Source organism: Tursiops truncatus, chromosome 5 (assembly GCF_011762595.2).
Source record: "Tursiops truncatus isolate mTurTru1 chromosome 5, mTurTru1.mat.Y, whole genome shotgun sequence".
In the NCBI taxonomy this organism is placed as follows: Eukaryota; Metazoa; Chordata; class Mammalia; order Artiodactyla; family Delphinidae; genus Tursiops; species Tursiops truncatus.
This window is the reverse complement of record NC_047038.1, coordinates 99823358-99839584: the sequence shown is the minus strand read 5'-3', so window position 1 is coordinate 99839584 and position 16227 is coordinate 99823358. Positions and strand designations below refer to the sequence as shown.

The 16227-nt window shown below is 37.0% G+C and overlaps 1 protein-coding gene across 8 annotated transcripts in view; it reads left to right on the top strand.

The window, feature by feature from the left end:
* WDFY3 (WD repeat and FYVE domain containing 3) overlaps nucleotides 1-16227 on the top strand; it is a 264702-nt gene that overhangs the window by 153785 nt on the left and 94690 nt on the right. For all 8 annotated transcript variants that reach the window (XM_073805420.1, XM_073805422.1, XM_073805421.1 and 5 more), the window contains 6 exons: nucleotides 3963-4144; nucleotides 6029-6260; nucleotides 7620-7780; nucleotides 9681-9792; nucleotides 12267-12457; nucleotides 13580-13732. In XM_073805420.1, the coding sequence (XP_073661521.1) occupies nucleotides 3963-4144; nucleotides 6029-6260; nucleotides 7620-7780; nucleotides 9681-9792; nucleotides 12267-12457; nucleotides 13580-13732 (1031 nt within the window). The remainder of the gene's footprint in view (nucleotides 1-3962; nucleotides 4145-6028; nucleotides 6261-7619; nucleotides 7781-9680; nucleotides 9793-12266; nucleotides 12458-13579; nucleotides 13733-16227) is intronic.

Below are 16227 nucleotides of genomic sequence, written 5' to 3'. Positions count from 1 at the left end.
CTCCCTGTGCTATGCGGTTGCTTCCCACTAGCTATCTACCTTACGTTTGGTAGTGTATATATGTCCATGCCTCTCTCTCGCTTTGTCACAGCTTACCCTTCCCCCTCCCCATATCCTCAAGTCCATTCTCTAGTAGGTCTGTGTCTTTATTCCTGTCTTACCCCTAGGTTCTTCATGACTTTTTTTTTCTTAAATTCCATATATATGTGTTAGCATACGGTATTTGTCTTTCTCTTTCTGACTTACTTCACTCTGTATGACAGACTCTAGGTCTATCCACCTCATTACAAAGAGCTTAATTTCGTTTCTTTTTATGGCTGAGCAAACTTCATTTTAATGGTTGGTTTTAAGGTCCAGCTGGTAATTCTTTTCTAATTTAAATTATTACAGAAAAGAACAGGTTGTATAAAATCTTGAATATTGTTTACCAGTGAAATTTTAAGGCACCTTCACTTTCAAAAGAGACTTAGATAGAAAACAGTGGAGAGAGTTCCTAAAATAAGGATTCATCTCTACTTGCCAGGAAATCACAGCTTTTGCTAGGAATGCAGGATGCTTGTTTAATATATTTTAGTAGGGATTTTCATTGGCTGTGAATTCTGCTTAACTAATGAATATTCATTGAGCACCTGCCTACCATATGTGCCACTCTGTGCTAGACACAATAACATTTTAATTACTTTATTCATCACTTACCTTCAAGACTTAATACAGTCCATTTAATAATCCTAATTCACTAATTCCCTCCAATGTGCCATAATGTTAATGTTACTATGCAATAGAACTTCAAACTCAAGGCATTCATGAATACCTTCCTAAATGATATGAGTAACATAAAATAGAAATCTCAGTTCACTGAATTTTCTTTGCTCCGAATATAAGCATTTGTGTATGTGTGTGTGTGTGTGTATATATATATATATATATATATATATATATATATATATATATACACACATATATATATATATACCTCTTTTTTATCATCTGATTTTTGTCTTTTAACTGACTAAATAAAATAATAGCACATATTGCTTCCCCTGTGGTTGGTATTCACATATTAATTGAATATGAATGTTAGCTCCTCAGTTTGATTGTAAGGCTTTTTGTCTTACTTAGGATTCTTCATCACAATCAGCACAGAGTTAGGCATCAATACAGTAAGTGCTTTAAAATCCTAGTGGATACTTTATTTGCCCCTTCTGTGGCATTTGATCCTATTGATGTTTTCTTCCTAATTAAAACTATCTGCAGTCTTCAATTTGAGATACCCATTCCTTGTTCTTTCACTATTTCTCTGACCTCTCTTGCAATTTCTTTCAACAGCTTTCTCTTCCATCTTCCCCTTAAAATTAGTATTCTTCAAGCTCTTATGTTTAGTCTTTGTACTCAACCTGTTCTTCATGAGAAAACATCAATTTCTTTTAGCATTAGGTCTTTTTACCCTCAGGGACTCTGAAGTTAAAAAATTTTAGTATGTCTGTGTCCCAGGCTTTGTCCTCATATTTTCAACTGCATATTAAATATCTTAATATGAATAGTCCTCCTGAAAAACTTCAAACTGTAATATTTGTTCATAAAATCTGTATCTCCTTCTATTTTCCTGTCTTGGTAAATGACACCCTCACTAGCTGTTATCCCATCTAGAAACCTCAAGTCATCCTTGAAAATACCACCCCTTCTACTAAGTCTTACTTTATTATGCCTCCTTAACATTTCTTGAATCTTCCTTTCCTCCCTATGTCCACTGTCATAGCCTTTGTTTAATATTCTTTATCACTTATCTGGATTTCATAGATTTTAATTCTTTGTTTTGTTTTTGTCTGTCTACCTTACTAGAACTCTTAAGTTCCCACACACAATGTCACTATCTTTGTAATCTAGGCCCTGCCACCGAAAATAGTGCCTAGCATATATTAGGCCCACAAATATTATATAAAAGTATAAATGAATGAATGAGAAGAAGGAAAAATAAAGGAAGAAAAACACAGATGACTTGAAAGGGAAATAATGAGAAAAGTGAATAATAATGGAGAATTTGGAAAGAAGATAGAATTTAATGGAAAAGTTAGGATTAGATCTAGGGATATTTCAATAAAAAATGTTTTCTAACTATATCATTTTCACTAAATGTAATTTTCAAGACTACGATAGTCTATATATAACTAGAAATTATAGTAACATATACCTTAGTAATACAAACGATGCTACTATTACAAGCATTTGTCCTCTGAACAGCTATAGTCCATTAAGATGCCTAGGTAACTAAAAGCTGTCAGAAACCAGTTGGCTTACCAAATATCCTGACACACCACTGAATGCTGGGTATATCTTAGTTTAAGCCTGAGTCAGAATGTGAAGCCCTCAGAAAATTTTCATAAGTAATATCTTCTATAGTTCTCAAGAAGATTAAGTCTAATAACTGGGGAAGGGAGAGGGAACAGTTCTTGGTTTCACCCATAACCTTTTATCTTTTCATTCACATCCCTTGGTCCATAACACTAGACCTTTCAAAGCTATTTGACGCTGCTTTTTGCCTAGTTTATTCAAGTCTCTTCCTAATTAGGTCACCTATGGATAAGATGCTGTCTTTGTAGTGGTCTTAACTCATCAGTAGATGTATCTTCTGAATTGTCATTTAAAAATATAATCTTGGGGGACTTCCCTGGTGGCACAGTGGTTAAGAATCCACCTGCCAGTTCAGGGGATATGGGTTCGATCCCTGATCCAGGAAGATCCCACATGCCGCGGAGCAACTAAGCCCATGCACCACAACTACTGAGCCTGTGCTCTAGAACCCATGAGCCACAACTACTGAGCCCGTGTGCCACAACTACTGAAGCCCATGTGCCTAGAGCCCGTGCTTTGCAACAAGAGAAGCCACTGCAGTGAGAAGCCCACACACCGCAACGAAGAGTAGCCCCCGCTCACCACTACTAGAGGAAGCCCGAGCACAGCAACGAAGACCCAATGCAGCCAAAAATTAATTAATTAATTTAAAAATAATAATAATCTTGACATTTCAGTATATGCAAATATTTTAAGATTCCAGAAGTAGAATATTTTTGTCATTCTTTCTTCAAATAATTTAAACTTTTAACTTTCAGTATATTATATGTGCTTGTACTGAAAACTGGTGGGTCTGCTTTAAGATACATGGTTAAGATTAGCTCTTTTTAAAAAATTTTTCTTGGGGTGGGGGAAGGAATTAATTTTTAACATCTGGATTTCTGCTGCTGTCCCACCTTCTCTTGAATTCTTATTAAAGATAAATTAATTTTTAACTATCTTAACATTAAGTTAATACTTAACCCATTATTTCCTGGCATGATTTGACAACATACAGGGTAGCAGAGACAAGCCAGATTAGAGTCAATAGTGATTGCAAATGTTAGCAAATCACCAGAGTTGTCAGGTAAAACAGGAAACTTGGACCAAAAAAATAACCTTTCCACTCCATAAATCACCTCCTTACTACCAGCTATTGTTAGACAAGGGTCAGGGCGGTACAACCACAAACTAAAAGCAGATAGTTGCCCCCTTGTATCATTGAGAGCATAAAGTAAGAATAAAATTTTTGATTTTCTTTGTTGTTTGTCTAACCAGTGCTATAATCAAATTCATCTCAAACTAGGATTTTAAAAGACCTTTTATAACAGACCATGACAGGTAATAATCAACTAATCTCTTTTTGTTGTTGTCTATTGTAACTTTATTTTACTGTCTATTTTATTTATTTTTTATTTCATAGTTATTATAACTTTATTTGATTATAACTATATGTATCTTGAACAGAACAAAGCACAATATATCCCAGGTTTTAGGTAGTTATTGAATGAATAGGGTATTTTCATTTACATCATCATCATATTATTTTAACATAGAGTCAAAGTCTAGATGTGAATAATTGTTAGAATGAGGATGATGTTAAGTTTTTAATTTCTTTCCCCTCTTCATTTTAGTTGATGATTTTAGTGAAGAATCCTCTTTTTATGAGATTCTGCCATGCTGCGCTCGCTTCCGCTGTGGAGAACTGATCATTGAGGGACAGTGGCATCATCTGGTTCTGGTGATGAGCAGAGGGATGCTGAAGAACAGCACTGCAGCCCTCTACATTGATGGACAGCTTGTTAGCACCGTGAAGGTGAGCGTACTTGTGCTTATAAATCTCAACCTGCTTTTATAAGACAGTTTAGGGGTGGGTGTGTTTGCCTGTATGGGTGTTTGCAGGGGTATTGTTTTAAATTGCTGTCTTAATTTTAAGTTGACCTTCAGTACCCATTTAAACAATATGTGAGAGTCATGTGGCTGGTTAATTCAAGTCACTTGATTAGAAAAGACTCGGGGAAAAAAAAAAAAAAAAGAAAAGACTCGAAAGGAGGGGTTACAGGGTACTAAAGATGTTAGCGAATATGTCAGTGCTTGAGCCAGATTGTTAAGTGCTTTTTCACCAGAGAGAAACCAGTTGGATGGTTGGAAACCAGATGGATGCCTAAATTAAATAAATGATGAACACAGTATTTTGTCACTTCATTGTTATTACTGTATGCAGTCCAGTAGATTCTGTGCTCCTTTAGAGCTGGAACTGTTTTTATTCATCCTTGTTTTCAGATCACCCAGATTAGTCCCTGATAATAATAGTAATAAGGTGTTCCCTTATTGTTTGTTGAATAAATGAATGTATAAATATTACTCTAGATAGCTATACTACAGTATTCAGAGGAGAGGCAACAGAATTAAAGCAACCAGTAAAGAATCAGAAGTTCTTTTTGTGAATCAGGATGAATGCTACTAGTTACTTTCTACCGAATTGAGCTAGCAAGCTCTTAAAATTCTTTAACTTCTAAAAGATGGTATCCATTTTTATAGTGATATCACTTAAAAGAAGCAGCAAAGGTCTACCTTTTGTGTGAATTGAAGTTTTAAAAGCAGTGAAATGGGCAGCCTTTTTGAATACATTTCCTTCCTTAATGATATTTTATTGTGACATTGTGTTTCAGTATGATAAACCCTAAAATGAACTCTGGGAATAGTCATTTATTTTCTTTGTATACAGGATTGTGTTTGAAATGGGCTTGTAGATTCTTTAGTAGGTTGCTCCTTCATTATTTTTAGTATCATTGAAAATAAAAATGTCCTCAACTTCTAGAATTGAGACGTAGGAGATTTATTATTAATATATTTACATCATCATCATTACTGTGCCTGTGAGAAGTCACAGTCCTGTGAAACCAACTTTACGTCAAACGTTGGTCTTCATACTCATACTATTAACATCACAAGGAGTTGTTCTTTGATATATGGAATAATAAATATGATCTGAAGCTAGGACAGTGTTATGACAAAACAATCTATGGGGAATGTTACTCATTCTGTCAAGCGATGAAGGCTGCCTGTACCGCAAGAAGCAACTTGATTTCCTAACCTCTTACGCTCTAATTATCTATTTATTGTAATGAATTGAATGATAATTTAAGCATCTTGTCAGTGTAATTTCAAACCTGAGCATATATTTTTCACTGAGATTAAACCGTGTGTGTATAAATTATAACATAGACTATTTTTCTAATACTTTTATAACCCTTCACGCATTATAAAACACTTTGCATGAATAATTTTATTTAACAGACTCATACTGAAGGTATCATAACTAATTTCAAGACTGCCTGAATATCATAGTTGGAAAGCTGTTTTTATATCAACCTGAAAATTTCATAGCAGCATCGTTAATTTGGTATGCAAACCAACCAGATAGTAACAGAATCCCTATATTTGACTGTTGCCCTTTCTAGCGTTAGATAGTTTATCTGTATTAATCTGTATTACAGAGTTGGATTACAAATTTCCAACTTGCTGTTCGGGTTCTAGAATCTTGGCCTGCCCTTACGTTTCTCTGCTCAACAGCTTTTGTACATTCATAAAGTTGCATGGTCTTGGGATAATGAAAATATACACAAAAAGTGGTTATTTTCCTGGTGAAAGTGTTTTGGGGTTGAATTTCACACATTTGCTTTCATTTTCTTTACAGCTGCATTATGTTCACAGTACTCCCGGGGGCTCAGGCTCTGCCAATCCGCCGGTGGTTAGCACAGTCTATGCATACATTGGTACTCCACCCGCCCAACGCCAAATCGCTTCGTTGGTTTGGCGCTTGGGACCCACGCACTTTCTAGAAGAAGTTTTACCTCCTTCAAATGTTACTACCATTTATGAACTAGGACCAAATTATGTTGGAAGCTTTCAGGCCGTATGTATGCCATGTGAGTAACATATTCTTTGTTCATATAGTTGTATAAAACTTACCTCCTGTGGTATAGATGCATGAATAAGTGCATATGTGTAGATTAGGTTATACATTACATTTATCAAAAAAAAGGGCCTTCTCCTCCACTTTTCTTCAGCATGATACTATTGACCACTCACTCCTATTCAAAATGCTGCCCTCCACTGGTCATCCTATGCTTTCTTGTTTCTTGTCTTCATGCCTAGTCACTAGTTTTCCAGTTTCTCTTGTTGGCTTCAAGATGTGGGTATATACTTTGTAACAGTCTAACCCCAGCCTTCTTCTCTCTGTCATTTCTCCTATTACATGAAGCAGTTTAAAGTATATCTACTCTGGTTAAAGGAAAGAAAGATGGGTCTAGAAAATACACACGTGTATTCTTTAGGTTAGACCAGTTAACATCAATTTTCCTCGTGTCTTTATTCCTGCAGTCCACTCCTGTTATCCATTCTCCCAAAAGGAATTTAGAATCAGAGAGTTGATGTTAAGCTACAGTTCCTTTGTAGTACTCTTTCCAAATGATGTCTTCCATTCCCTTGTTCTCATTCTGCCAAAGTTCTCAGAAGAGTTGGGACAAATATGTTGTAAATGGTAATAATCTTATGGCTAAGTAATTTCTCTTTCACTCAGGTTCTTGATTCAGGGTGTCTGATAATAGCTAACACTGACTGAGCACTTAATGTGTGCTGAATAAGTTAATATGCATGAAGGACATAGCTACTCTGAGCCCTTCACAAGTATTTATTCATCACCTCAAAACACTGGGACTTAGGGGCTGTTGTTTGCATCCCCATTTTACAGATGAGGAAACTGAGGTACAGCGATGTACAGGTCACACAGCTTTTAAGTGATAAAGCAGAGGTTCAAACTTAAACCATCTCGCTTTAAAACTACTTTGCCATGTTGTCTGGAAGAATAAAGAGAGGCATATATGAGGGCTCTCATTGGGAAGGAGACCTAGTGCTACAAAGCTCATAGACATTCCACTCATTTTCATTCCCTTGTTCCTTGGAACCAAGGGGAAGTGTTTTGTGATTTGTTTGGTAACAGTTAAAACTCTTCCTCTTCCTTTACATTATGCTGTATATTAAGTATATTTGAAGAGTAAAACTTAGGATGTAAAGCTTTATGACTGGATGCTTTTCCTTATTTTCTAATTAAAGAAATAAATGAAGAGCTGGAAATTAAATAAAACAGTTTTTAAATTTAGCTCCCTTGTTCCACTTTAAAAGATTTTCAAGGCTACCCATTTAAAAATGATAATAAGAATTAAAAAGTTGTGTTAGGATCAGGAGAAAAACTGACGATTTTGAAAAGGATTATTCTTCTTTTGAAGGTAAAGATGCAAAATCCGAAGGTGTGGTCCCGTCTCCTGTGTCGTTAGTGCCAGAGGAAAAGGTGTCATTTGGCCTTTATGCACTGTCTGTGTCCGCCCTAACGGTGGCAAGAATCCGGAAAGTGTACAACAAGTTGGACAGCAAAGCCATCGCTAAACAGGTAAGCAGATTGATTCCCCAGTGGGCTGCTGCTGATTCTCACTGGAAAGATGTTGCAGAGCTTCCTTCTGGGCACCACACAAGTATGAGTGCTTGCTAAAAACAATGCCTTTCATACATTGTTTTGGTTTATTTGCCTTTGAATTTAAGCCAAAACATATTTAGATATATAGCTTAATTTGGAAGAGTGAGAATTCAAGTGCATAGTTTATATTAATTCTTATATTTTTATTGGCAATTAAGAAATCGAACTTTAGGAAACTAAAGGCAACAATTGCTATTTTTAAGGCTTTAATTTTTTTCTGGATAACCTACTAAATGCCGGGCACCATTTTGTTCATGACATAGCAGTAGATAAAGAGAAAATCCCTGCCTTTATTAAGGTTCTTACATTCTAGTGGAAGAGGCATACAATAATAGCTAAAGAAATAACCTGATCATAGAGTATGTTAGAAGATGAAGAGTGCTATGTGGAAAAATAAAGCAGGAAAGGTGAGAGAAAGAAGCTTACAGTTTTAAGTAGGATGGTCAGAGGAAGCCTCACTGAGAAGGTGAAATTGGAGCAGCCTTTGAAACAGATGAGGCAGCAAAGCATGAGAATATGGAGAATAAGATGCATGTATGGGCAGGTGGGGTTTGCATTCCAGAAATACAAGTGCTAAGGCCCTGAGGAAAGTGCATGCCTGCCACAGAGGCAGGTGTGGCTAAACAAAACAAGAGAAGGCCTGCGGGGTAGGTGAGGCAAAAGTAGAGTCACTTTTTCTGATATGGAGAAAACGATAGGAAGAGTAGTTGGGGGGTGGAGGAGGTACTGAGAATTAAGTTTTGCAAAAGTTTGAGAAACATATTAGACATCTTAGCGGGGGACATCATTGGAAATATGAATCTGAGTTCAGGGGAGAGGTTCGAATGCCACGGGTGTTCATTAGGTGGTGGTAAGGCCACAAGACTAGGTACACTTACCAAAGAGGAGATGGAGAGGGAGATGAGGAAAGGTTTACAGATGGAGACCTGGGATATTCCAGTGTGACAGCGTTGGGAAGATGATGAAGAACCAGCAGAAAAGACTATGGAGCCGGCAAGAATGGAGAAAAACTAGGAGAATCTGGTGTTGTAGAAGTCTTATTCACTGTGGCAGATGTGTTAGAGCAGTCAGAAAGATGAAGGCTGGCCATCGGGTTTAGGAAGGTGGAAGTCATCAGTGAGCTTGACAAGACGTTTTGGCTGATTAGAGGAGGCAAAGCTAAGGGGAAGGAAATCAAGAGGCTGGAAGGGAAAGGATTTGGGAATAGTAAGTATTGACAAGCTCTTTTGCAGAGGTTTGCCTGTGAAAATATATATATATATATATATATATATATATAAAATCTTCTAAGGAATATTAACTACATAAATTTATTCTACCGGTAACAACAGAATTAAGTCTATGCCTTATATTTGCTTTAAAAGCACACTGTGTATGTATGTGCAAAATTTAACATTTATTTTGTGTACAGGGCATGTTTTATCCATAAACTTTTGGATAATCTATGTGACATTTACTTGGCTATGGAGTAAGGCAAGTATTATATTCACTAATCAGAAATACTGTGAGGCAGCGAGTGATAAGAACCTTTAAACCACAACAGTCTCATTCAGAAGGACCCCTGAGGCTGTTTTCCAAGACCCCCTCACCATCTTTCTCTCAGTAGACTGTATTTAACTGAGTCTACTCAGGTACCTCTGAGTTTCCACACCTTTGGAAGTATTTGCACATTTTTTAAAAAATGAATACTCATGTTTTTAATATTCTGTTATGGAGAGAGAAAAGATATGTTCCCCATCATGTTCTTTTTTCTTTCCCAGTCAAAATGTTCAGACTGTTCCTGTATAGTTACATTTTTCCCTTTCCTATTCTTCAGTTAGGCATTTCCTCCCATGAGAATGCCACTCCTGTGAAGTTGATACACAACTCAGCAGGGCATCTTAATGGACCAGCACGGACAGTTGGGGCTACTCTGATTGGATACTTGGGTGAGTCAGATTGCCTTTGTCTTTCAGACTTATTTGCCTTCAAATCTGCGTTCACTTTCTTCACTTGAGTGTGGTGTTTTAAGTTCATATTCGATAGTGCTGACCTGTAATGTTCTTACAATATTTAGAGGTTAATGTCAATCCCAAACTCCAGTCAACTTTAAAAATTATAATCTTTTATAAAATTCCATTAACTTTTCCCCTCTTTTGTCAACACTGATGAGCACTGACTGTATACGTCTACATAATTTCAAGGTAAAGATCACACTACACTTAGGGACAGATGTAAAGACTTGGAAATAACTGATGATTGCTATTGTTACATGGTTTGGTGCTGCAGTGGTGACACTCATGGTGCTTTTTATTTGGAAATGAGCTAGAAATAGCTTCAGAATATGAGCACTGTGGATCCAACTATAATAAAAGTCAGAGCTGCAGAGCCTCTTACCCAATGTCTGCATAGAAAGAATTGATTGTTTTGGTTAGGTAGAATTTTGAGGCATAACCCAATAATGCCATCTAAAATTCAGAGCTAGCAATTATGTATTTTAATGTACAAATCAGTACAGAATATTGGTTCCTTTTAAAATAAAAAGTGTTGTGCTGGTCAGCATCCTACATGTTTATCAGGTGATTATTATTGTCCCAGCAATGTGCACATCTCTTAACTTTGTTTTTCTTTTTTGGCTATGTTGCATTGATAAAAGTTTCCTTTATGCTAAGGCACATGGTAGTTTTTCTTTTTTCGATTCAGCAAATATTTAATGAGCACTGCTCTATGTCCTTTGCAAAAATACAGCAGCACTGTGGTATAGTAGAAAGAGCAGTGAATGAAGAGTTCAGAGATTTAGGTTCTAACCCCTGTTCTGTCACTGTGTGGATTTAGCCAGACATTGAGCTCCATGGATGTCAATTTTCTTATCTACAAACTAGTAATACTGGCCCTAATTACCTTAGAAGGTAGCTTTCAAAATCCAGTGCCATAATATATGAAAGTACTGTGGATACTAGAGAGCACACAGAAATATAAAATGCATATTAGCTTTATTTTTTAAAAACTCAATCTTGATTGGTAGTCAAATGACATTCAATGTCTTTTTTAAAAAACAAGGTTAGGGGGCTTCCCTGGTGGCGCAGCGGTTGAGAGTCCGCCTGCCGATGCAGGGGACGCGGGTTCGTGACCCGGTCCGGGAAGATCCCACATGCCGCGGAGCGGCTAGGCCCGTGAGCCATGGCCGCTGAGCCTGCGCGTTGCTCCGCAATGAGAGAGGCAACAGCAGTGAGAGGTCTGCGTACCGCAAAAAAAAAAAAAAAAACAAGGTTAGGAATGTAGATGTGAATTTTTTTTTTAATTGACAAAGTTAGTTCCAGTACTGTGTTTCCACATATTTGTGCTCTTCAGGGTCACTGATGTACTGTTACTCAGATTACATAACTAAGAGAAGCTTTGAGCAGTGGTCAGGAATGCGCTCTGTTTGGCTTTTCTATAGGGAATACTTCATCCTTGCCAGGGTGGCTTCTCCATCCCATTCCCCAATTCACAGAGATGAAGTGCTTTTGCTCTCCCCAAGTTTATTCTCCAGCAGTACCTAGTAAGGCATTCTCCCTTACTTCAGAAATATATTCCCAAGGCCTCTGTACTTCTGAGTCTTTACATGCCCAAAGCTATAGAGTAGAAACACTTGTGCTTGCTCTCAAACCCGCTCTTCTCTATTCGCTCCTTTACTCCCAACTCTTCTCTGAAAGTATATATATCAGCATTTATTGCCTTCTCCCAAATTCTACCTTGAATTTTTTTTTTTTTTTTTTTTGTGGTACGCGGGCCTCTCACTGTTGTGGCCTCTCCTGTTGCGGAGCACAGGCTCCGGACGCGCAGGCTCAGCGGCCATGGCTCACGGGTCCAGCCGTTCTGCAGCATGTGGGATCTTCCCGGACCGGGGCACGAACCCGTGTCTCCTGCATCGGCAGGCAGACTCAACCACTGCGCCACCAGGGAAGCCCTGAATTTTTTTTTTTTAGACTTTTTTTCTTTTGATGTTGGGTGTAGGTGTTTATTAATTAATTTATTTATTTGGCTGTGTTGGGTCGTATCTGTGCGAGGGCTTTCTCTAGTTGCAGCAAGCGGGGGCCACTCTTCATCACGGTGCGCAGGCCTCTCACTATTGCGGCCTCTCTTGTTGCGGAGCACAGGCTCCAGACGCGCAGGCTCAGTAGTTGTGACTCACGGGCCTAGTTGCTCCACGGCATGTGGGATCCTCCCAGACCAGGGCTCGAACCCATGTCCCCTGCATTAGCAGGCAAACTCTCAACCACTGCACCACCAGGGAAGCCCTAGAATTTTTATTTTAGGATAGAAGGGTATTTTGGTTTTAGGTATAATTTATAATAAATTAAATATTTCTTAAGATGATTTATTCAGTTCTTGTTTACAGTTGGGAATTTATTTTAATTATTTTTCACTGTCTTTTAATCAGGAGTAAGAACATTTGTTCCTAAGCCTGTTGCCACTACTTTGCAGTACATTGGTGGAGCTGCAGCCATCCTGGGCCTGGTGGCCATGGCTTCTGATGTGGAAGGGCTATATGCAGCAGTCAAAGCCCTGGTTTGTGTGGTCAAGAGTAACCCACTAGCCAGCAAAGAGATGGAAAGAATCAAGGGCTACCAGGTTTGTAACCATAAAGCTTGGTCTTCACTTTACTTTGCATTAAAAATCTTCTAATTTTCATTGTAGTTCATGTAGTTTCAAACTCTGGAAGAATAGTATTGTCCAAGTAAACTTTAGAAGTTGGTAGTTTTTATTAAAACTAACATATTTCGAGTGAGAATATAAGTTGTTAGTTTGGAGTTATTTTTTTCTGTGGAAACAGGAATTAAATTAAATAGGGTCGTATAACCACCTGCTCTAGAGACTGCCAAGTTGTTAATAGATCCAGAGTTCTCCTCGTTACCCTCGTCTCTCCCCTCCACACCCAGTCATCTTTTACTCGCCCCGCCCCCTTACTTACCTAGGGCATGTGAGAGCCACTGTGTGCCATTACTAGTCCTGAAAACGCATGTGGGATTAAAAAATATGTTGTGTTCATGTATTTACAATCTCTACTAGGTTTAGGCAGAAAGTTACTTATAAGAAGAGGAACAAGTATTTGGAGCAAGATTAAATTCCTCTAGTGTAGATGAAGTACAAATGCCTTCTTCTTTTAACTTTAGCCAGTAGTTCACTGGTAGTAGATAAGCTGTTTACTGTAGTGTTTTCTGTAGATTTAATTACCTAATTTGATGGTTTTTTTTTTAATTTGATGTTTTGTTTTGCAAAACTTTCAAAATGATAATTGCAGCATTGTTTATCATGAAAAAATAGGAATAATCTAAACGTTCCAGTAGTATGAGAATGACTAATAATACTATAACCATCTCACATATCATTCAACCTTTTAAAATTATAATTATGGAAACTAGGTTGCAAAAGAAAAAAAATCCTTTGGATAAAATGTTATGTAGAGAACAAGAGTAAAAAATTGTATACACATGTTGGCAACAATTTAAATATTTCTGTGTGAATAGTTTATGTAAAAGTGGATATTTTAATAAGAGGATGATGGGATTACCCTGCTTTTCAGATTTTCTCTGATGTTGCGTTGTCATAGTAAAAATTTAGAAACCAGCATAGAAGTCTCAGGAATTGCTTTACTTAGTGTTCTCCAATGTGTGTTTGTGTGTGTGTATGTGTGTGTGCGTATATGTGTATATGATGATTGACCGACAGGCATTTGGTGTTGCTTTCTTTTAGTTGCTGGCAATGCTGCTTAAGAAGAAACGTTCCCTTCTTAACAGCCACATTCTCCATCTAACTTTTTCCTTGGTGGGAACTGTTGACAGTGGACACGAGACCTCCATTATTCCAAATTCAACTGCTTTCCAGGATCTACTTTGTGATTTTGAAGTATGTATATAAACACTAACTGGTAATATATAATCAAGGAACTGATTTCTTATTCTGTATATTGATAGAGTTAACTATTGAACAGTTTTGTCTCTAAGATGTGTTTATGTTCTAAAATTTTATGATGCTCATGTTAATGTAAAATATACAAAGTAAGGTAGTGATTGGGTTCCTTCTTCCCAAAGATATTCCATTTTACAAGTAGTATAGAAGTGAAATGGTGCAATGCATATGCCTAACTATAGCCAGTTTGCTGTTGCCACTGGCATTACAGTAGAGGCAAACATATTTTCACCAAAAAATTTTGATAGTAACTTTTCCTCAATAAATAGGAGCTAGATCTGAAATTTTGGTTACTAGTAGCTGTATAGGAAAATATTCTTTTCGCCAAAATAGCAAAATTTTTATTTCTACTGTCTTATTACCATAACAGCTTCCACTCTGTCCTCTCAAGGCATCACTTAATCTTGCATATCCTTTCTCCATTTCATTTCTTGTTCACAGCACTTTGCATACTCATCACTGTATAAAATCTCCCCCTGTGAGGCTGAAGGCTTTCTGAATGCAGAGATCATGTCTATCTTCATCTTTGTATCCCTACCACCCAGAATGGTGCCTAGCACTTGGTGTTTGCTGTGATGTCTGGCCCTCACTCTTCTTCTTTGTAACTCTTATAAGCTCGATCTTGTCAGTTATTTTAAATCTCCAATAAACAGACTATGTGCCCGAATTGCTTTTCTGAAACTTTATTTGAAAGCTTATTAGCAGCCCTCTTCTAAATAAAAATCCATGGCATCTGCTCAGTTCTCAGTACCCCTAGCTCTCAGCAGCATCTGATGCAGTCCATTTCCCTCTTCTTGCATCTCCTAGTTCTTTCACTAGCTTTTAGGCATCACTCTCCTGGTTCATATATCTTGCTCACTACTTTCCCCATAATTTTCTGGTTATAGACTTTTCATTACTTTGTATAAAAGTGTCCACCTTTGCTGCTTTATCCTTTCCTTTATTTGTTGTTTTCTTTCCTTTAGATTCTCACCCAGTCCCACAGCCTCATTTCTACAGAGGTGACTCACAAACCTAAATCTTTAGCTTGATATCTGAACTCCAGGCTTATTTCTAACTTCTTCCTCAACATTTCCATTTTTATATCCCAACAACACCTACGCCGAACTTAACATCCTTCCCCAAGTTAGAGCTTCCTTTTAACTTCTGTTTCTATTAATAGCACCACCATTCCCCCATTCACTGAGGCTTGAAGTTGAAAAATCAGCTTCCTCCTTCCTCACTGTTTATAAACAGCCCATATTAAGTCATATAGATTCTGCTTCCACATTTCATGTAGTCTGTGTTTTCTCTTTCTCCTGCTACATCCTAATCCAAGCCCTAATCAATTCTATTCTTACTAAAATAATGATCAGTTCTTTCTCCCTTTCCTCAATCTACCTTATATTTTTTTAACCTCATTCTTTCTGAGATATAATCATATAACTTATTAAAAAACTTGCAGTGCTTTTTCTTTCCTACACAATAAAATACACATTTCTCAGCCTGATATGCAAAGTTCTGATACACAGACCTCTCATTCTGTTAGAAAATAATTATCGAATATGTTTGAGCCAAGCACTATATTAGGTGCTAAGGATGTGAAAATAAAAGGTAGAGTCCATGCCTCAAGGCATTTAGTGCATTAGAAGAGAAAAGCAAATAGACAATAAAAATTTTGTGAAAGCACAGAGGTAAAGGTATGCAGAGAGGATTATGAGAGTACTAAGGGACCTACTTAATAAGCCTAGCTTTGTATACGTGTGGTAATTGACACATTATCTTTAGTTTCAGATTTCTGACTGAAATTCAGTATATAAACATCAGAAATTTAGTTGCTTGACAAATTTTGGCTTCATTTTATAGTACTCTGCTCCCTTTGTGGCTTCATATGGCATTCCTAATAACCCCAAACTGTAGTGGTCAATAAATACTTAATTTACCCTATTTTTAGAACAGCTCTTTGACAATATAAGTAAAATAATTGTAATAGCATCCAAGCATTTTCTTTTTTAATGGTTGTTCTAGAATTTGCAATATACATGTGTAACAATTCAGTCTGTCTTCAAAGTACATTATACCACTTCACCTATAGTGTAAAAACCTTGCGATGGTACCCTTCCATTTCTCCCTTCCTGTCCTTTGTGCCATTGTTGTCATACATTTTACTTCTATATGTTTATAATCCCCAGAATATTTGTATTATTTTTGCTTTAAATAGTCGATTATCTTTTAAAGGCATTAAAAAATTTTTATAGTTGCCCACATAGTATATGCAGCAAACAGTATTTATGGCATTTTTTATTCCTTTGTGTAGATCCAGACTTCCATCTTGTAATGGAATGATATGTCTGCCTGAAAAACTTGCTGTAACATTTCTTGTAGTGCATGTTTACTGGTGATAAATTGTCCCATCTGAATAAGTATTTTTCCTTCTTTTTTGAAGGATATTT